General features: G+C 37.0%; 1 protein-coding gene across 1 annotated transcript in view; it reads left to right on the top strand.

The window, feature by feature from the left end:
* Window positions 1-23,589, top strand: part of PIBF1 (progesterone immunomodulatory binding factor 1) — a 276,844-nt gene that overhangs the window by 170,664 nt on the left and 82,591 nt on the right. Inside the window, 1 exon segment of the mRNA XM_043990666.1 lies at window positions 5,308-5,410. Coding sequence (XP_043846601.1) covers window positions 5,308-5,410 — 103 coding nt within the window.

Consider the following 23,589-nt stretch of genomic DNA (forward strand, 5'->3'; position numbering starts at 1 on the left):
AGGATTATGGGCCCCGGTCACCCCAACAATTCTCTGGGGGGTTCAAGGAACCTTTTCCTTGAAACCTCAGGGGTTTTCCCTTGAAATCAAGTAGGCCTCTCCTTGAACACAATCAAGGACACACACACCCACCTAATGGAGATAAGCGGCACAGATTGAACTGAGCATGCTCCAGGACCATCACCCCACATTCCAGTCCTCCTAAGCATCTGGATGAGGTAATCCAGGAGAAGACCACCTGGAACCGCCCATCAGCAGACTGCTTAGACCCATCAGGACAAAGTTGACACCCACCACCAGATCTCTCACAAGGGATTCTTCCTACCACAGCGCAACGCGGGAAGACCACTAGCCCCTCACCCAATAAGAGACTCTTACCCACCCCCCATCTAAACCCTATAAAATGGCACCCCACAAGTCAGTTGGGGGGAAGCGTTTTGTTCTGGCAAAACCTTCCTCCCGGCCGGTTTCTCTTGTACCCCAATAAACCTGTTCTCTTATTCCTGATTAGGTCTTGTGCGAGAGTGTAATTCTTTACAGAGGAATCCTAAGGACCCACGTGCTTTCTCCTATCGGTTTTCCCTATATCAGATAGAAAGATGACAAATTCTAAAGAGCTTTCAGTGCCATTCTGAGAAGGTTTTACTTATCCCGGGTATAGTATCAGTCCATTAAAAATTTTTGAGTAGGAGGCTGCATGATCTTATCTGTGTTTTAGAAATACAAATTTGGTTGTTATCTAAAAGATAAGCTGAAGAAAGGAGAGAGTGGAGGCAAGGGTACCAGTCAGCCAGCTATTGTAAAAATAATTCAAATGAGAGGTGAAAAGAGCCTCAACTATAATTGAAGCTGTGTGAGTAGAATGAAGGGAATGAATACAATGTTGTGGAAGGAGGACCCTCCACAACTAACTGGCAAATAATTGGATGGGAGGTTGAGAGAAAGAGGTAAGTTAAGCAGGACTTCAAGGTTGTGAATTTAAATGACTAGAAGGATGGAGGGGCTATTAATAGAACTAAGGAACTTTAGAGTTGGGATGAATTTGAGAGGTAATATGGCAAATGACATAACACCGGCATGTTTAGTTTGAGATTTCTTTGGGACATCCTTGTTCGTATTAAGTAGGCAGTTGGTAATGCCAGACTGAAGGTCAGGAGAGAAATTAGGGCTGAATATATGGATTTGGGAGTCATCTGTGTAGAGATGATGTTTGAATCCATGAGTGCTGATAAGATTACCAAAGAAAATTATATATACAGAGAAGAGCCAGCCTTTAGTTTAACCACAGTTAATAACCCAGGAAGAAGAGGACCTAAAAAAGTGTCAAAAGTTAAGGCAGGAAAAAGTATACAGAAGGAGGAGTGGTTAGCAGTGTCAAAAGTTGCAAAGAGATCAAGTAAGATAAGGACCGAGGAAAAGACATATGATTTGGTGATCATTGACAAACATACAAGAAAGCAGTTTGAATTGAACGGTGGGGTTGGAAGCCATGCTAGCGGTTAAGAAATGAGTAGGCCTGACACCCCTACAAAGCGTCCAATAAAGAAAAAGGAAAAAAAAAAAGAAATGAGTAGGATACTTAGGATCATAAATATCCAGGATAACCCCTCTCTCTAGTTAGCCCTGCCTCCCTAAATAATCTTCCTGACTAAGCTATCTATTGCCATATGAAAAAATGCTCTAAATCACTGTTGATTAAAGAGATGCAAATTAAAACAACTCTGAGGTACCACCTGACACCTATCAGATTGGCTCATATGAAAGAAAAGGAAGATAATAAATGTTGGAGAAGCTGTGGAAAAATTGGAATAACAATGCATTGTTTGTGGAGCAATAAACTGATCCAACCATTCTGGAGAGCAGTTTAGAACTATGCCTAAAGGGCTATAAAGCTGTGCATACCCTTTAACCCAGCAATACCACTATTAGGTGCTTTTCCCAAAGAGATCATAAAAAAGGGAAAAGGACCCACATGTATAAAATTATTTATAGCTGCTCTTTTTTGTGGTGGCAAGGAATTGGAAATTGAGGGGTTGCCCATCAATTGGGGAATGGCTGAACAAGTTGTGGTATACGAATGTAATGGAATACTGTTGTTCTGTAAGAAACAATGAGCGGGGGGGCAGCTAGGTGGCGCAGTGGATATAGCACTGGCCCTGGATTCAGGAGTACCTGAGTTCAAATCTGGCCTCAGACACTTGACACTTACTAGCCGTGTGACCCTGGGCAAGTCACTTAACCCCCATTGCCCCGAAAAAAAAAGAAAAGAAAAGAAAAGAAAGAAAGAAATGATGAGCAGGCAGATTTCATAGAAGGATTTGCATGAACTGATGATGAGTAAGATGAGCAGAACCAGGAGAACATTGTACACAGTATCAACAACATTGTGTGTTGATCAACTGTGATAGACTTGATTCTTCTCAGCAATGCAGTGGTCCAAGATGGTTCCAAAGTACTCATGATGGAAAATGCTCTCCATATACAGAAAAAAAAAAAAGAACTGTTGAATCTGGATGCAGATCGAACCATACTATTTCTATTGTTTCTGTTGTTTTTCTTTTTTGAGGTTTTTCCTTTTTGCTCTGATTCTTCTCTTATAACATGACTAATACAGAAATATGTTTAGTGTTATTGTACATATATAACCTATATCAGATTACTTGCTGTCTTGGGAGAAAAATTTGAAACTAGAAATCTTATAAAAACAAATGTTGAAAACTATCTCTAAATGTAACTGGAAAATAATAAAATATTTATATGGAAAAAAATAATAATCTTCCTGACTTAGAACTGCACCCTGGATTTCCCCTGCCTGTTACCCATTTCAAAGGGAAAACATTCAGATTGCCTAGAGAGTCAAGCAACCTACCCTTCTGGTGAGCCTTGTAGCTCCCAGGAATCTACATATATATAGTAATCCTAGCATTATAATAAATACTGCCCTAGAGTTGTGCCCTCCCTCCTTGCCATTTAGATACACACACACATACACACACACACACACACAGAGTTCCCAAGGGTTGCTCGGTGCCTCCCTTATCTGATGAGCCCCTCCTCCCACAAGAACCTATAGAGCATTCTCAACTTAGAGTAATCCCCTGGAGTTGAGCCTCCACTCCTCTTTAGCACCTGTCTTTTGCTCTCTAAAGCCACCTGACTCTTTTCTCATATTTAAAGGCTAAGTTGAAGACTCAGGTGTATGAACCAAATGTGAATAGACCAATAATCCTAACTGTTAGATATAGATATTCAAGAGTACCTTATCAGATTCTTCCTGTACATATCCTCTTACATTCAGATTACTTCCACGTATTTGCCAGCAGTTAGTTATAGCAGCATCTTCTTTACTAAACCTATCATTTTATAAAACCCTTGAGTACCTTTTCAAAGACTAGATTGGTTTAAGTAGACTACTCACCAAATGACCTTAGAAAATATCAATCTAATAAAGTTTCCCTTTCATTTATCTTTGTTAGGCTTAACCAAAACTGAGAGAGAGATATTGAAATCTCCTTCATTACTATATTACTATTTATTGTCTTCTTTTTTTTTTTTTGGTGAAGCAATTGGGGTTAAGTGACTTGCCCAGGGTCACACAGCTAGTGTTAAGTGTCTGAGGCTGAATTTGAACTCAGGTCCTCCTGAATCCAAGGCCAGTGCTCTTTCCACTGCACCACCTAGCTGCCCCTGTTTATTATATTCTTATAGCTCAGTTAATGTTTCCTTTATAAATTTGCATGCTAAGATATTTGGAGCGTATACGTTTATTATTGATATTGGTTTATTGTCTATGGTTCCTTTTAGCATAACATACTTTCATTATTTATCCCTTTTTATTTTTTGAATATTTGTTTTTGTTTTGCAGATAACATGATTTCAGATCCTACTTTTTGGGGTCCATTTGATGCATAGTATTTTTCCCATTAGTGTGTGTGTGTGTGTGTGTGTGTGTGTGTGTGTGTGTGTGTGTGTGTTTGGTTTCTATATGTGTTTTTTGTAAGCAACAGATTGTAAGGTTTTGTTTTCTTAGCCAATTGTTTTTTGTTTTATTGGATTGTTTAGTCCATTCACCTTTAAAGTTATGAGAAAGGTTTATATTTTCCTTCATTTATCTCTAATATTGGTGTTATTTCAAGTTATGATTTTTTCCCTCTTCCGCTGTAAACATAGTACTATGTTTCCTCATTTACATAAGGTTAATCATTTTTAAGGTGGCACTATTCCCACTGACTCTCTTTCTGTTACCCATGATCCACTCTCCCATTTTCATCCCTTTTTCTTAGGGGTTTTAGTTATTCCTTTTTTCCCTGATTTTATGTAGTTATTTAATTCTTCTCTCCTTTTTTTCCCCTCTTAATCAGTCTTGTTCATTAGTCTTTAAAAAAAATTTGCACCTCTTTGCAGAGGTCTTTCTCCTGATCACTTCCAGAAGTTGTTATTTCTGAATTGAATTGTTAAATTTAACCACTAAGTGTCTTGGAGTCTGCAGCCCTGGGATGTTCCATAAGTCTGAACTAAGACAGTGGCAGTAGGAATAGAAAGGAGGGAAAAGATGTGAGAGGCATTTCAGAGGTAAAAATCAATAGCACTGGCAATTGAATGTATACGTCTTCCAGAAGAACATGGCATAACAAAATCTAAATACATTAGCCAGAAATAAAATAAGAGAACTCCCCAGAGTTTATGAAAACACAAAAATGAAATACCAATTGAAAAACTTATGTTACACCCAACTGGACTAATTCAGTAGATTTCTAACTTTTTTTTCTGCTTCAAATTACTCCTTTTTCCAATCTACCTCACATACTACTTCCTGAGAAATCTTACTAAATAAAATACAGTTTGTAAATCTTTATATATATACATATACACACCCTAGTTATTATTATTAAATCAAGAATCATCACTTGTAATAGGTTGATTCATCTTCTCAACATGGTAATCTGGCTCATTTTTAATTATAAAATGTTCATAGAAGCAGGAAAAATGCTTCTGTAAATAATCAATGGGATCTTTTGAAGCTTTTTGATAGCATTACATAGCTCATACATTCTGCAAAGGATAGAAGCAATTACTATAATAATATATCATAGTATTGTTATCTGGAAATCTTAACATTCTTCCTTCAAAATTCTGAGTGGATATTGTGTCTTAATCTTTTACAAATATAATTCAGTGATTTTTCTGTGAATATTTAATCATAGGAAATTACGATGAACATTTTAAAGTGATATAAATGCACTTAGCATGTTTTGGATAGCATTTCAGTTTGTGAACATTAATTTTTTTTTCATTTAATTGGCACAGTGTTCACTTGGCAAGAAGACTACTCCAGTTAGAAAAGCAAAACTCATTGTTTGTAAAAGACCTGGAACATCAAAAGGAACAAGTAACACAGATTTCACAAGAGGTAAATAATTAAAACAAAAGAAACACATATGAAGAGTCACAATATTCAGTTTAGTCCTTTGTAGACACATTGTTTGTTTTTAAGGCAATTTTCAAATAAGTGGTTTGCTGTTACAAAATGATCCACCATTTATGAAACTAAATTTATGTTAAAGTTTTATAAAGCAGTTTATAGTGTATGGCAAAACGAAGATCAAAAGAGAGATTACTTTACCCAGACTAAATATAAATGCAGACTAGACAGACAAAGCTTTGATTTCTGAGGAAACCACCTAGTAAAACAATTTTGGTAGTTGAGGTGCCATTTTAAGTTTTCAACTAATACTTCATTTTTTATATGGATTTACTTTTTGAGGTATTTCCATGTTTTGGTGATCGCTTGTTTAATAATACATTGCATGCTGCACTCTAAGGTCTCAAATCACTGAATTCTTTAGTATATGATATGTGATTAAATTGGGGCAGCTAGGTGGTACAGTGGACAGAGTGCCACACCTGAAATCAAGAAGACTCATCTTCCCGAGTTCAAATCCATCCTCAGAAACTTACTAGTTGTGTGGCCCTGGGCAAGTCACTTAACCTTGTTTGCTTCAGTTTCCTCATCTGTAAAATGAGCTGGAGAAGGAAATGGCAATCAACTCCAATGTCTTTACCAAGAAAACCCCAAATGGGGTCACAAATAATCAGACACAACTGAAACAACTTATCTTAATTTACAGGAGAATAATTGATATTTCTTATTTTCCTCAACCTTATGTAATTTAAAGAATAAACACTTATTTTACATAGTACTCTTTATCCTTTTAAAATTTAATCCAAAATATCATTAAATTTTGTATAATTCTAGTTTAAAATTACTAGTCTTAGTAGGAATAAAAAATAAAAGATGCTTCTTCAGTAACAACTTTTATATATTTTGCTAGATATTCTTTACACTTCATTAGTTCTAACAGTGATAAATTTTTTGTGCTCAGAAATACTCAGTTGCTTTTGTATTCTTATTAAAGTTCATTTGTATGTCTTTTATAGTTCAAATACCACTAATTTAAACTGTCTTTATACTACAGCATAAATATACTAAGAATCAACTAATTCCTATTTTTAATATCTTTTATTAAAGTGCTCTTGATAAAATAAAATTCCTTCAAACTTTTCCAGTTACTTTTTTATGCAAGGCCCATGTTTTATCTAAACTCTTCTAATATCTGACACATTTCTGTGTACTCAGCAAATGTTCATTGAATTGAACTACATTCAATTTTACTAAAATATTAGTAGATTGGAGAATACCTAATGTTGCAGATATCAATTATAAAAAATCTTATAAAATAGTTTTTTTTAAGTTATACTCATATATACTTATAAGTGACTATAGTATATGTGTGTGTTTGTACTATAATAAGAGTCTCTATATTCTTTTTTTTTTCTTGCAGGGCAATGAGGGTTAAGTGACTTGCCCAGGGTCACACAGCTAGTAAGTGTCAAGTGTCTGAGGCCAGATTTGAACTCAGGTCCTCCTGAATCCAGGGCAGGTGCTTTATCCACTGTGCCAGCTAGCTGCCCTAAGTCTCTATATTCTTTTTGTTTTGTTTGGTTGGTTGGTTGGTTGGTTTTTTTAGTGAGGCAATAGGGGTTAAGTGACTTGCCCAGGGTCACACAGCTAGTAAGTGTTAAGTGTCTGAGGCTGGATTTGAACTCAGGTACTCCTGACTCCAGGACCGGTGCTTTATCCACTGCTCCATCTAGCTGCCCCCGAGTCTCTATATTCTTGAAGGTCTCGCTATAAACATCAGAATCCACAAATAGTCATAAATTAGGTATATGACATTAAGAATCCTAAGAGTGAAAAAGCAATTTTTCCAATTTCTCTGGTTAGTGTAACTACTTATAAATGACTAAGACATATATACATGTTCTCCATAAAGGCTAAAATTCTAGCTAGTCTATCTAAAATATCTAATGAGTAGTCGCCAATAAATTATAAGCTTTAGCAAGAGTTAGACTTTTAAGCATTAATTAAGGAGAATAAGAATTTCAAGAGAAAGAGAAAGACCTAGATTCATCTATCTATCAAAGGGAGAATGCATTTCTAGCTCCACTCTCCACCACAGTCCTGACGAAAGAGAGGTCAGCCTTGCCCCCTCTTCCTCCCACAAGCAAACGTCACTTCCTGACACCAAAGAAAAGCCACATGGCCTTGCCCTCAGAGGCCTTCTCCTCATGGTGGAGCTTTCCTACAGTAAGCCTCCAGCAGGTGGCGTCATTCCAATCGTTACAATGTTCCACAAGATTCTGGTGTATAAAGTTCAGAACTATTGCTTTTATACGATTGAGAAGGAAGTACTACATCTTAAAGTTCTGTAACCTTGCCTATCTTTTATAATCAGTATTTTGCTAAAAGTAAAAAATAAGTATCTAAAACTGATATGATATGTATAAAAGTTAAAGTAACTGGTGATGTTTGCATGAAGGAAAAAAATGGGGAACATGATAACTGTCTTTACATATTTGAAAGGTATGTTGAAGAAGAAGCTAGATATTTTGTTTGGCCTCAAATGGAAGAACTAGGAGCACTGAGTGAAAGTTGCAAAGAAGCAAATTTGGGCTTATACAAGGAAAACTTCCCAACATATAAAGGTATCTCAAAGTAGAATAGAATGGAACTCTTCAAGCAAAGACTTGAATGATTTCTTGTTGGGTATTATTGCAGTGGTGTGGGGGTGGTTCTTTATCTAATATGGCTTAGATTTTACAGCCCCAAATTCTGTAATTCTCTCACAAAGATGCTATAGTATTGAATTATTTTATAGTATAAAAGATGCTATAGTATTGAATTATTTTATAAAATTAAAGAAAGTAAATTAAAATTAATTTAAAATTTTAAAATTAAAATTATTTTTAAAAATAAAAAGAAATGTCAGAATCTGAGGTCTTTATAAGAGGTTAAATATTTTAAATTTTCATATTTGTAGAAAGAATAGCTCACCAGCTAAAAGACATTAAAATAATCTGTTTATACCATTTAGAATGCCTTTGAAGTCATAGAGAATATACTCTATTTAGTGTCTGTAAAATAAGAAAGTTCAAATATTTTAATGAAAACAAATATTTAAATTAACCATGTAATACAGATTTTTGCATGAAAACAAATATTTTAAGATAAACATATTCAGATTTTTGCATCTTAACATCATATATCTTTCTACTGAGTATGTTGCTCATACTGTTCTGCCCTTTTCATCTACCTTTCCCTTCTAATACAATCAGATATTTACTAATATAATTAATTACACAGTAATAGAAAATGGGCTTAAATTTTAAGGTACCTTTATGCTAACAAAACAAAATATAATATTTATCATTATTATTGTCATCAAATATCATTTATTACTGTTAATCCATGCATGTAATGCAGTGCCCAAAAGTGTCTGAAAATTGCCTTCGACAGTAATGAGTGTAAAAATAGATGGGCAGCTGTTTTGTCCAAATATGTATGGGTGAATTGGCATGGTATAATGTAAAAGAATACTGGACTTGTAGTTAGAAGATGGATATGAGTTCAAGTCCCAGCTCTAGTACTTAACAGTTTTATGATTCTCTTGTTTAAATAACAACTCCACTAAGCCTCATTTTCCTTACCTGAAAAATGAAGCTTTTAATACTTGCAAAGAGCTCATGTGAGAAACACATCAAGTAAAATGTGGGATGTAACATAAATATATTTTACTATTATTATGAAGATTAGAAGAGGGGTTTTTTTTAATTTCTTATTCATTGAGTATTACTATGCTCTGTCGATTAATGTCTACAAGGTAATAAAAAATAAAAAGCTGAACTGAGAAAAGAGGTCAGATTGAAAATGGATATAATAGTTATTTTAGGTGAAAACAATACAGAGAATATCATTGAAGGGTTTGAACTAATTAATCTAGGTTTTTAGAACATGGTGTTAGTAGCTACAAAATCAACCCCTCTATATTCTTTTACCTTCATAGGTGTTCTATTTCATGATGACACCATTGGTGATCAATCTTAACAGTATTTCCCTTGGTCACTAAAGGAACCTAATGAGGAACTAACTTAATTCAGACCATCACAAAATTGGGAAAAACAGCTCAAAAGTATAAATTTTACTGAGAATGAATCAGTAATATCAAAGTATGTATTTTTTTTAAAGTAGTGCTTGGGGGCAGCTGGGTGGCACAGTGGATAGAGCACCAGCCCTGGATTCTGGAGGACTGGAGTTCAAATCTAGCCTCAGACACTTAACACTTACTAGCTATGTGACCCTGGGCAAGTCAACCCCAATTGCCTCACCAAAAAAAAATATATATATAGCACTTGCCCCCATTTTTAGCATAAATAATCCAAATCCATAATAGGATAATTAGATGCACCAAGAGATGATAATTTTTAAAAGATGAGAACTTTCCACACAGAAAAGGTTGATTTAATTTAATTCATCAAACTTTTTGCTAATTATATATTATAGGTAAGATACATAGATGCTAGAGATACAAAGATGAATAAGATATGGTTCTGGTGTTAAAGAAACTTTACAGTGTAATAATGAAGATAAGATTTTTTTTTTTTGGCAGGCAATGGGGGTCAAGTGACTTGCCTAGGGTCACACAGCTAGCAAGTGTCAAGTGTCTGAGGTCAGATTTGAACTCAGGTACTCCTGAATCCAGGGCCGGTGCTTTAACCACTGTGCCATCTAGCTGCCCCTGAAGATAAGATATTTTAAGAGAAAATCCTTTAATTCAGTCAAGAAATATTTAATTTGCCATTGTAGAAATAAATAACTGATCTGGTTTAGCTTTAATGTATCTTAACCTTGTACTTTTAGTACTTTAAAATTCTACCATGCTGGAATCATAGTACTTTGAGGGTCTGCCAAGCAACAGACTTAGTCTGCATTCAGAGGAGCAGCCCTGCTAAATGTGGAGAGCCTTATCTCTAGTAGGCTGGCAACTTAGTGATGGTTTTTTTTTTTACCATGACAACCCAGGGAACAAAAATACAAAATAGCCTGCAATCATGTGCAGCTCCCTTCTCCTTCTGGAGTGATAGTAGCAGAAAGGAGGGCTAGAGGGGGACAATAAGAATCACAATTTTTAAAGCAGCTATAATTTTTCATTTGATTTAAATAGGACAAAAGGCTTAAGAGTTGTATTAACCTATTTTAAAGTTCTTAAGAGTATAAAGAAAAGGGAGGGAAAGGGGGCTACACTGAGGGAAAAAATGAAAGGGAAAAGGATAGAGCTTACTATTTTACATAATTGGTGTCTGCAAGAAGAATACACAGAATTGGAGGATGATGTAGGAGGAACAGGCATCATGTAAATTTCACTCTAATCTGAACTGATCAAAGAAGGGTTGAATACACACATAAACACAGAATTTGGTGTAAAAATATAGTAGATTCAACAGTAAAAAGGCTGAGACAGGGAGAAGGGAAGTTAAGAAAGAAGGTAAAGTCAAAGAAAATTAGTCGCAGACAGAACAAATTTCAACGTCAGAGGGTGGATCCTTATTGGGGGAGTAAAAAGAAAGAAGATATCAATAAGAACTGTTGATGAGAGTTTAGGTGAAGGGGAGGAGAAGGACAACCAAATGGAAAGAATTCACTTTAGTTATATATTGTAGTGTTGATTGCTTTCCTTCTCTTTCAACACCAAATTCATTGGAAGGAATAAGGCCAAGGGCAAAGAGAGGGAAAAATTAAAAAGGAAATTATTCAGGAAAATAAACAGTAGTTAAAACATAAACATGAATAGGGTCAGCTCACTCGAAAGCAGAAGACAACAGAATGAATTAGAAGGCAGAATCCAACAATATATTGTTTATAAGAATCACACTTGGGGCAGCTAGGTGGTGCAGTGGATAGAGCACCGGCCCTGGAGTCAGGAGGACCTGAGATCAAGTGCGGCCTCAGACACTTAACACTTACTAGTTGTGTGACCCTAGGCAAGTCACTTAACCCCAATTGCCTCCAAAAAAAAAAGAATCACACTTGAAATAGATGCACACACAATCAAAATGAGAGATTGGAGTAGAAATTACTATTCAGGAAAACTCAAAAAATCAGAGTTGACAATAATCTGACTATGGAGCAGTAAAAATAGACATGGTTAAAAGAGGTAAACAGGGAAACAACATAATGCATGACAGTTATAGACTATAAAATTATATCATTACTTAATGTATTTGCACTGAGTAGTATAGCATCTAAATACTAAAAGAGAATGTAATTAAATGATTTGTTGTTATTCAGTTGTTTCAGTCACGTCCAACTCTTCATGACCTCATTTGGGGTTTTCTTTGCAAAGATTCGGGAATGGTTTGTTATTTCCTTCTCCAGCTCATTTTACAGATGAGAAACTGATGCAAACAAGGTTAAGTGACTTGCTCTGAAGCCAGATTTATATTCAGGAAGATGATTCTTCCTCACTCCAGGCCCAGCACTCTATCTACTGTGGAAGAAATAAACAGCAAAATTATAATAGTTTGGGGAACTCATTGCTCCTCTTTCAGACTCAGTAAAAATTATAATGAATACAGTACCTTGGAAGTCAGAATTCCAAGAGATTTTTAAAAAAAAACACAATGCATGAAAAAAATTCATTGAATGTTTCAATAAAACTAGAAGCTTATTTTTTAAAACTAAAAAGATGGATAAATCTTCAGCTAATCTGTCATTTTTATAGAGATTCAACTAAGCAAAATCATTTCAAAGGCATTTAAAGATATAAATGGAAGGTCAGCAATAGAAGAAAAATGGAAAAGATCTGTAAAAATTGCTGTAGCAAATTGTTTCCATAATCAAGGACAATAGAATCACTATACTTGAACCCTAACTTCACCCTAATCCTTGATGTGCTTATAGGGAAAATAGAAATGGCTTTAGAAAAAAATATATAGGAAAAGCAACCATAGTAGAGCCATGCTAGAAGAGAAACAATTGTGAGGACCTCGAATAATAAATGTTTAAGCTATCTGAAGGAGAGTGTTTGAAACTAAACCTAATTTAGGCCACTGCCCTGGTAGTTTAAGCTCAATATGGGGGGAGAGGGGATTGGGATGATACACAGATCATTCAACAGTTACGGAAAGGAGATTTATTGGGCATAACAGAATAATCTTCAACAAAGTTACCAATCATGATCCACTTGCCAAGCTTCAACAAATTCCTTGTGGCTTCTTTGTACTCAAATGATGAGGAAGTAAGCCATTAGTCCCCTGTGCTAACCAAATTTTGGGGAATGTCTCAGTATCTTTTAGCGGAAAACTAGTCAAATTTGCATAGAGGAAGGAGTTAGGATATTGTACTTACCACAGAGGGAAGGATAACAAAAGTATGGCAAACTTTGGGATCTTATAAATAACCCAAAAAAAAAGGTAACCAAGAAAATATCAACAAGCACCAAATAATATCTACTCTTCCATCTATACAAAATGTGAATCATCCATATATAATCAAGCACCTGCTGTATAAGGGTATGAGTAGGGAATAAACAGGCAATATTCAACAATGGGCTAGTACTTCTTTTACCATTTCAAAACGACTAAAAGTTGTAGAAAACAAAAGTTCTTGATTGATCTTGAATTATGAAGAAACATTTGAATTATGGAAATATATATATTTGATTCAGTAGAGCAAAACACTGACTTAAAGGCCCTTTTTCAAGATGTGCCTGACCCATACTTAAATCATTTTAAAATTTCTTGAAAAACATAACAGAAGTAACCCTTTCTAATGACTGGTCATAAGAATTTATTGAGGCATAACTATGGGAAAGAAAGTGTAGAGTCCAAGTTAAAAAAGGATGTTTTGTGGATGTTAAAGTGTGTTTATTCATATTCTTCTGTTTACAAATGACATTGTGCTAATTGTATCAGGCCCTAAAATATTTCATCAGGCCTCCTAAAACTGATCTATAACCATTTTGCCTAACCATACACACAGGAAAGACCAAGTAAATGAAGATTGCCTGTTGCCCAGATGTGATATGCATTTGGATCTTTAAACCTCTAGCATTCATCTAGCAGTCTGTGTATCTGGAACAGAGAGTACTGATGGTCAGTGAGGTAGCCTAGAATTTGCCAGAGGAGGAAAGTAAACTGGATTGCTTTAAGGAAGTAGCATAGCTTCTTAATTATCCAACAATGCTTCCCATGATGACAAAGGCCCATAATTTTGTCAGCATTCTACAATATTATTGTATGGCAGAGAAACATGGAATACAACTTAAACATTAGTATCATGCAGAAAGCAGTGAAAAGGCATAGGAGTAAAAGAGGTCATCAAAGAAATATATGATAAAGGACATGGGCTGTGACAACTGAAAAGGATGAGCAATAGTAAATGAACAACCATGTTGTTCCACTAGCAAACTTGAGACATCAGGAGAGAAATCCCTTCAAATAATGCCATAAGACAATTCCTGGAGCAGCAGAACCTACAAAAGGACGGGGTGAGATCATTTTCCAGCCAAAGACGGCTTAGAAGGTCAGCAAGAAAAGTCTGTTGTACCGGGGTGAGAGTGGAGTGCAGAGCCAGGCCACATGGCACAGATTCAGCCCCAGAGAATCAGGCCTCTGGAGCCTTGAAACTCAGCTCACAGACTGGTGAGGGGGTCGAGCAGTTGGTCAAGGGGAGATTTCAGGGGTGTCTGCTGGTGCCGAAGTAGAACTCTGTTGTGTTGCCCATGCTCAGAACCAGGAAGCAGTTTTTTACTTTATTCTTCAATTTGTTCTCTTTTAGGGATGTTTTATGTAGAAAATTTTCCTTTTAATATTTCCATATCTGTATGTGTGAAATGGAAGAAATTATTTTGCTGAAGGTCTAGCTCACCTGTACCACTCAAAGTACTACAATTGTATATAGACCCTTTCTTACTTCCTAGAATGGTTAAAGCAATAATTAATCAACAAGTTTTTATTAAGTACTTATGAAGTTCCAAGTATTGTGCTAAGCGTTGGGGGAAAAAAATTTTAAGGCAAAACAAAAACACCAGTCCCTGCCCTCAAGGACATTTTATATTCATATGGGGGAGACAACATATGCATAAATTAGTACATACACCCTAAATACAGAGTGGGTAGAGCATATTCCTCCTATTGTGAAATCTCGTTTCTATCTTCACATTATCTCTCACAGGTGTCCTCTTAACTCTACTATCAGAAAACCCTGGGGCAGCTAGATGGTGCAGTGGATAGAGCACCAGCCCTGGAGTCAGGAGGACCTGAGTTTGGATCTGGCCTCAGACACTTAACACTTACTAGCTGTGTGACCCCAATTGCCTCACCAAAAAAAAAAAAAAGAAAGAAAACCCTAAAGCAGGGTCTCATCACCTCACATCTATACTATTGTAAGAACTTTGTAGTTAATCTCCCTGCCTCTAGTCTCTCCCTTCTCTAATCTATTCTCTACTCAGCTGACAAAATGCTTTTCCTCTAGCATAGGTGTGATTGTCAACCTTTTTACTCAGTAAACTCCAGGGGTTTCCTGTTGCCTCTAGGATCAGATCTTAAGTCCATTACTGCCTTTCCTGTCTTATCATACTCTACCCCCTTCCATGCATTCAACAATCCAACTATATTGACCTACTTACTATCCCTCCCACTCCATCTCTAGACTCTGAGCCTCTGCACTGGCTGCCCCCACCCCCACCCCCAGCTCTGCCAGCCTCCTTGGCCTCCTCAGAGACTCAACTCAAATCCCACCTTCTCTCCTTGCTACTCCTAACCTCAGGAGCATCCCTCTCAGAACACCTTCTGGTATTCAAAACTGAGTATGACACAGGCCAAGCAGTCCCTTATCCTTGTATCATTATTTTTATATTGTCTCCCCTGTTACAATGAGAGTTCCTCAAGGACTTTGTATTTGTTTTTGTTTTTCTAAGGCTTAGCACAATGCATGAGGGCATCACGCTGAAGAACAGCAAATAGACAAATATGGCTAGACCATAAAGTGATGAGTTATAATACTGGAAAGATAGAGAGGGGATACATTGTGAAGGACTTGAAATGACAGAAGAGCCTTTGTTTAATCTTAGTTCTAATAGAAAGCTACTGTTTACTACCTAGCTTCTTAAACTCTGGGTCACAACCCCATAACTGAATGTGGGAGTCATGAAAAATTTGGCAACAGTAAAAGGTTATGTATACCTGTTTTATATACTTGGGGTTGCATAAAAATTTCTCTGACAAAAAGGGGTCACAATTGGAAAAAGTTTAAGAAGCCCTGGTTTACTGAATAGGGTGGTCACTTTAGAGGATGGATTGGATGGGGGAGAGATTTGAAGCAGGGATGTCAATGCGTAAGCTATTGCAATAATACAGGGGGAAAAGTGGTGACCATGTCAATGGTATGAAGGAGACGTATGCAAGAGATTTTGTAGAGAACAAATTACAAGATTTGTAGCAGTTTGGATAAATGGAGGAAATTAGAGAGGAGTCCCATGCTCATTCCCATGTGGAGAAAGAATTGTAGAGAAGAGACCAAAGGCAGAGAAACTAATTAGGGGGCTATTAAAGTAATTGCTGTGAGAGATGATGAGGGTCTCAGCTAGGGAGTGATAGTGTGATTGTAGAGTACATAGATGATGTGGCAACTGATGGCATCTGGGAATTAAGAAACTGGGCCCCTGGGGACACAAATGCAAAAATGGAAAGGGAAAGGAGAAAGGGAAGAGTCAAAGATAACACCAAGATTAACACCAAAGAACTAGGAAAGTAGGAGGGAAGGTGAGATCATTTGAGGGTGATGAATTTCATATGCCTATGGGATACCAGGGAGGAAAGGCAAGGAGGAATAGGCATTTATAAATCACCTATGTGCCTGTCACTGAGTTGAGTGCTTTAAAAATATTTTCTCATAGAGGAAGCTAGGTGCCTCCCAGGATTGTTGTGAGGATCAAATAAGATACTATTTGTAAAGCACTTAGCATAGACTCTGGCACATAGTAGTAGCTACAGAAATGCAATCGTTATTATTATTCATCCTCACAATAATCCTCTGAGGTAGGTGCCATCATTATCCTTATTTTGCAACCAAAGGAACTGAGTCAAGCAGAGGTTACGTGAATTGCATAGGGCCATACACAGCTTGTAAGATTCTGAGCTCAAATTTGAACTTGCCTTCCCCCGACTCCAGGCCCAGCACTGTTTCCCACGCCACCTAGCTGCTGAGAGAAGATAGCACATCACATTTTTATATTGTTTCATGTTTATAAACTTGCATTTGATTAATAACAATAGTACACTGCAAACATTACCATTTGAGCGCTTGCATATAAACTACTGAATTTATTTTACCTTTTTATATTCAATTTAATTGTGCAAATTCTCTCAATAGATTGGCTATACTTTACCCATACCTTTGTCAAGTGCTTAAACCAAGAGGTTTTTATTCTGGTTCATGACGGTTCCAGAATGGCATGCAAGAATTTGTTCTTTGAACCCGTGCTTGCATGGTAACCATGTGGGGTGGCATTTAAACCATTATTCAGACAAGTATGACTCAAAGAACAAATTCTTGCATGTTTTCCTGGAACCTTGACAGTGACATCCTCTTTGACCAATGCGGGTCAAAAGCTTCTTCTGATCAACATAGAGCCTTGAAGAGATGCTCGGGGCACCGAGGTTATACAGTGTCACATAGCTGTGCCCATTATGTGTCAAAGGCAAGACTTGAACCTGTTTCCCTGGTTTCAAAGTTGTCTGTCCTCTACCCCATGCTGCCTTTCCCTATCAATATAGGTCTACATATATTGTACACATATCTGTATACACAGGTGTGCATTATCATATGTAACAACTAAAGACCAAATGCCAATTTCTGTCAAAATAGTAAAGAATGATAAGCATAAGCTTCAAACAAATTAGTTTATTATTTGGAGGGGTGTGGGTGTGTCATTCTATGTGTCTTTAAGAAGAAGTAGTAATGCCTTGGTCACACTCCATAAATGACTATTATTAAAAGTCAACCAAGGGGCAGCTAGGTGTACAGTGGATAGAGCACCAGCCCTGGAGTCAGGAGGACCTGAGTTCAAATCTGGCCTCAGACACTTGACACTTACTAGCCATGTGACCCTGGGTAAGTCACTTAACCCTGACTGCCTCACCAAAAAAGAAAAAAGTCAACAAAAAAAAATTTAAAAGAAAAAAGTCAGCCATACTCTTATGTGTGGTTCAAGAGGTGGTATGGTCTAATTTTCTAGATATTAGCTTCAAGTCTTTTATTTCTTATAGTAAAAAATTGCAGAGCTTCTTCTTCTTCCCCTAGCTGTATAGTACCCTCTTTTCCCAAGAGTGTAGGAATAGGGCAGCTAGGTGGCGCAGTGGATAGAGCACTGGCCCTGGAGTCAGGAGTACCTGAGTTCAAATCCAGCCTCAGACACTAACACTCACTAGCTGTGTGACCCTGAGCAAGTCACTTAACCCCAATTGCCTCACCAAAACCAAAAAAAAACAAAAACAAAAACCAAGAGTGTAGGAATGAAGGACACTTTCCCTAGTTAGTTATAACCCTAGGAATGATATGAAGTTGGAGGTAAAATAGAAACAGAAAACTCATTCAACAGTTTTCCCTTTGTTCTCTCTTTGTATAAATCTTTGCTGTGCTATTTGCTGTAACATATATACTGTGTTTTTAAAGTGTATTTTTTTTTCATTATGAAACTAAATGCTATATTTGGGGTCATGTTTTCAGAAGCATTACAATAAAAATTTACTTGAAATCCCATGAATCAAATAACTGGTCTCTTGTTATTCACATTCCATCATTGTTGACCAAATAGTAAAATGGATTTTAAATTATTTGTATATTTTGTTAAAAAATTATTTAATTATCAGGGGAATATTAACTTATTGTAAAAAAAAAAAACCTCTCACCTGCATGACTGGGCTTTCTGTTTGTGAGTTGGAGAGGAGAAAGGTCAGGGAAGGCTTTGTGAAGGAGGGGACATTTGAACTTGGTCTTAAAGAGCAGATAGGCTTTCAAAAGGCAGAGTTGAGGGAAGAAGGCATTCCACATCAAAGGAATAGGATGAGTAAAGACACAGAAGATACAGAATAAGTTATGAGAATAAGAAGTTTATTCGAACTCTAGAATACATGCTGAAGAGCAGTGTGAAACAAGAGTGGGAGAGTAGGTTGGAGCTACTGTTGAGAAACTGAAATGCCAGACTAAAGATTTGGATTTTAACAGGGTTGTCACCGTGAAACCGTTGAGGTGTCATGACTGAAGCAGTGACATTCACAGAGTAAATATTTGCTGTTGATTCAATAATCAGATCATTATATAGGGAAGTTGAATATGGAGAGCAGTATCAAGAAGCCTTTAAATGATTTTGGACTGAGGAATTTCAGCATCAGATCTGTATGCAGGATGAACTAAAGAAGAAGATTGAAGGAGGTAAATAGAACTGTTAAACAGGCTATTATAGAGACTTGCTGATGCATTTGGAGCCCTGAATAAAAAGTGTTCTGGGTAACCCAGGACATTTGGCTGCATCGAGGGACATTCTCACTTTCAGAGCTAGATTTAGAGGCCCAACTTAAACAGCCCAATGTGCCCGGTGCTTCCACTCCCATAGCACATCCACCTAGTACCAACAACAGACTGATGATTCTAGATATAGGTGGTACCCCACGAAGAGCAGAATATGTAACTATCCTCAAAGAGCAAGGGGAAGAGATCAGACCCATGTATATAGAGAGAACAAAAGCACCATGGAGGAGATAACTTGAGACATCATTCATACTCAAAGGATTAGCCCAGGAATGTTTGACAGAGACAGAACAGAATGCAAGATAATCTCCCACTTCGTTTCCAGAGTTTTCTGTGGGGTAGCTAAGTTGCATGGTAGATGTAGTGCTGAACTTGTAGTCAGGAAGCCCTGAATTGACCCTTACTAGCTGCGTGACCCCTGGTAAGTCAGTTAACCTCTTTCAGCCTTATTTTCCTCAATCTTAAAATGTAGACAATAATAGCACCTAGAGTTATTGTAAGGCTCAAATGAGATAAAAATGTAAAGCACTTTGCAAACCTCAATGATCTATGCAAGTGAAAGCTATTATTTTTACTAGTCTATATTTTTTTGGTGATTTCCAAAACATTAATATGAAATCCTTATTTTTCATGTTTTAAGAGTTGGTTCTCCTTTTCTTCCTGAGAGCCTTGGACCATGGTCTGTAAGAATATGAGGAAAAAATGATTTTACAATTGATTTTAATTTGCATTTTTAAGTAGGTAGCAATGATATAGGTTCCTTTTTTAAAGCATTGGTCCCCCAAAACTGCATGTAAAAAGGTCTGTTTGTGTTGTTGCAACTATGACTTTCTTCTTTTGAGTACACTTAGCATTATCTTAATTGTTGTCCTTTGCACTGTTATCCAGAAGATCCGCCTCTAAGGATTTTGTACTTCATGAGTAGATGCTATGTGTTTTACCTGAGTTGTTTGTTTTCTCTTGGTTGGCCATATGATATAAGCCTTGCTTTCAAAAATAACATTGTAGAAGTTATTTGTGTGGTTCTTTATGCTTTGAAGGCCATTTAAAATTCAGGAATTATAAATACAGAGAACCTATCAACCTACTAAATATTAACAAGAACCCACATAATTACTTTTTCGGATGATGGCTATAGATTTCAGATAGTGATTTTGCCACAGAATTATTTTTTTAATCTAGACAAATGGCTTAAAGCTATAATTTGCATCTTTGAGTATATTTATTACTTGATGTAATAAAGCTTATTTTCCTTAACAATTTGTATTTTTTAAGAGTATCACACTCTGAAGGACTTAGGAAAAATGCAAGCCATCTCCAGAGAAAGAACTGATGGTGTCTGAATACAGATCAAAGCATGAAAAACAAACAAAGAATATCACAGTAGTTTAAGTGAAACAGAATAGGAGTCTGAACTGGGATGTTCAAAGTGAGAAGAGGGTAAAAGGAGCTATCTGCAATTATTGCCTCCACATACTGTCTTCTCATTCAGTCATTTCTCAGCCATTTGCAGTCTCGATTCTAATCCCATCATTCAACTAAAACTACTCTCTCCCAACTTTCTAATGACATCTTAATTACAAAATCTGATGGCCTTTTCTCAATCCTGATCCTTCCTGACCTCTCTGCAACATGTAACATCATTTCCCACCATTCAGTCATTTCCTTCTGGATACTCTCCCCTGTCTGGGATTCTGGAACATTGCTCTCTTATTGCTGCTCTTACATGTCTGACTATTCTCCCTAGAATCATAGGTAAAGGCCAAGGCTTTGACCTAGATCTCTCTTTTTCCTCTTCATTCTCCCTTTCCTTTTCATGATCACCTCATCATTTCCCATGGATTCAATTATCTTCTCTATGTAGATGACTTTGAGATTTATATATTCAGTCCTACCTTCTCCTAAGCTAGTTTCAGTTGAAACTGTCTACTGGACATTCCCCACTGGATGTTCCACAGGTATCTCAAAATCAACATTTCCAAAACTGAAATCTGCGTTTCCCCTAAAATGTACCACTCTTCCAAACTAACTTATTTATACCAAGGGAATCATCATCCTTCTGGTTACCCAGGTTGGCAACTTTGGTATCATTCCCCTACTCCACTTTCTTATCCTACACATCCAATCAGTTGTCATATTTTGTCATTTCAACCTCCACAACATCTTTCATCCATCCCATTCTCTCTACCACAGTCACCACCCTTCATCACTTTTTGCCTGAATTATTGTCTCCTTACCGACCTGCCTGCCTACAGTCTCTCCCTAGACCAATCCATCTCAACGGCACGTCCAGAGTGATTTTCCTAACGCACAGTTTGACCATGTTACCCTACCCCTTCCAGTGACACTCTATTACCTCAAGGGCCAAGTATGAACTCCTTTTTGAGAAATTTGAAACCCTTTGCAGCCTGGCCCCCAACCTGCTTTACCTGCCTTCTATGATACTTGCACTCTTCTTCATACTTTCATCAGTCTAATCACACTTTTCCTAATACGTGGCACATGCCTCTTCCCTGGCAGTCTTCCATGCCTAGAAAATGTGCTCCCTCCTCTTCTCTCTTCTAGAATCCCTATTCTCCTTCAGGACCACCTTTCCTGATCTCCCTAGCAGCTGGTGCTAACCCCACCCAAAGCACCCTTTGCCTTATGCATCTCTGCTGTGTCTCCCTCAATAGAGTGCTCCTTGAAGGCAAAGACTGTTTATTTTTGTCTTTGTTTCCCCAGTAAGTTTAATAAATATTTATTGACTGATTGAAGGCAAAAGAGAATCAAAGATAACAATATTTCAGACCAAGTGAATAGCTGTGTCACTAACAGGATTAGGGAAATTCAAGCATATTTGGAAAGAACCAGTGAAAGATGTGAGATTGAAAATGAGTAAAAGGCAGGTAGGTGGCGCAGTGGATAAAGCACCGGCCCTGGATCCAGGAGGACCTGAGTTCAAATCCAGCCTCAGACACTTGACACTTACTAGCTGTGTGACCCTGGGCAAGTCACTTAACCCCCATTGCCCTGCAAGAAAAAAAAAATGAGTAAGAAAGTGGATGATAGATGAAGTAACATGCTATAAAGGAGTGGAGGAAATCCATGGCACAAGTAGAAGAGTTTGACTTCACAAATTCTAAACCAGTCCTGGAATAATTGAAAGTTAACCAAAGATTGAAGTGAATTCACCTGAGTATCCCATGAATTTGAGATCATGGAAGCATGTAGAGATTATATAACAGAATAGAAAGGGCACTGAATTAAAACTTGGGTTCTAGTTCCATCTTTGCCACTCACTAGCTGGGTTACCACTAGCAAGTCACATGATGATTATAGGTCTCAGTATATACTTCTCTATAAAATGACATTGTTAGAACCAGTGATCACTGATAATCCCTTACTACTATATGAAATAGATATAAATTCTGGATCACAGAATTTAATTTCACTTGTGGAAAGCCTGCAGTTCATAGATTTCAGTTAAGCCAAAATCATTTTAGACTTAGAAGTCCTGTGTAACTGGTTCACAGAAGAATGACAGATAAAAGCAAATATAGTTTTCTCACAAATAGACAAAATATATGAACTTAAATATCCATAAGTGGAAAAATATTGATCACCTCACAGACCTCAGCACTAATGAAGCTTCTATACTTTTTTACTCCTATATTCTCCGATCTTTGCTGCTATCCTCCCACCCTGCTACCTATTACAAACCCAAGCCAACACAGATTTAATGATTACATGGGAAGGGTAAATTCATGCACTTCTACAAATGCTGTTATTCATCTTGGCTATTTCCCTCAATTCCTGTCTTTTTTCACTGTAATTTTTACCCAGGCTACCCTCTATTATAGATTTTTCCATTTTCTCTTTCCTACTTGGCTGTCTTTTCCCAGAACCATATTATCATTACATCAATGTGGAAAACAGATATCTGCTTCTTTAGATCTGTTCCTTCTAGTCTTATATTCCCAGTACTCAGCTAAACCTCTGATGTAGCAGTATTTATACACCATTTTAAGGTTTCATTAGTCCTACATGCTTGCTGTGAAACATGGCTAGCCCATGTATTGAGCAGGACCCCAAGTTATTAGTACCACTTTCATCGCCAGACACACTAAGAAGCTAAAGTGCTTCTCTGTTGATTTCTAGATCAGTTGCTGGCCAAGTTAACCTTGTGTTGTCCAACACCCAAAGGCAGAACTCTGCCAATTTATCTATCTTAAATTCACTGCTTTCTGCCCTTCAGAAAAAAGTATGCCTCTTCAGATCCTGACTCCCTGATAGATTGATAACCAGAACAAATTAATACCCTGAAGCAATACTGGTGATGATATAGAGTACCTCCACAAAGGTGGTTGGCTACCCTTCTATCCCACAAGCCAAATGCACCTGCAACACTACATGACACTCATATCAAAAGTACTCTACTCAATTCTTATTAAGGGGTCTATCTGTCATATTTTCCGATTGTCATTGCCTACTATAATAACTGTTGTTGGTGTTGGAAATGGCCAACTTTACAGCCTGTACCCTGGGTCTTCCAGGCATTCTTTGGCAAGTTAAAACTTCCTTTAAGGAATGAACCAACAAAGACTGAACCCCAGGAAAACCCCTTTTCTTGGGAAGTAGATTTGGCTGTCAACAGCTACCTTCAGTTACATCCATCACTT

Source organism: Dromiciops gliroides, chromosome 3 (assembly GCF_019393635.1).
Source record: "Dromiciops gliroides isolate mDroGli1 chromosome 3, mDroGli1.pri, whole genome shotgun sequence".
Classification (NCBI taxonomy): Eukaryota; Metazoa; Chordata; class Mammalia; order Microbiotheria; family Microbiotheriidae; genus Dromiciops; species Dromiciops gliroides.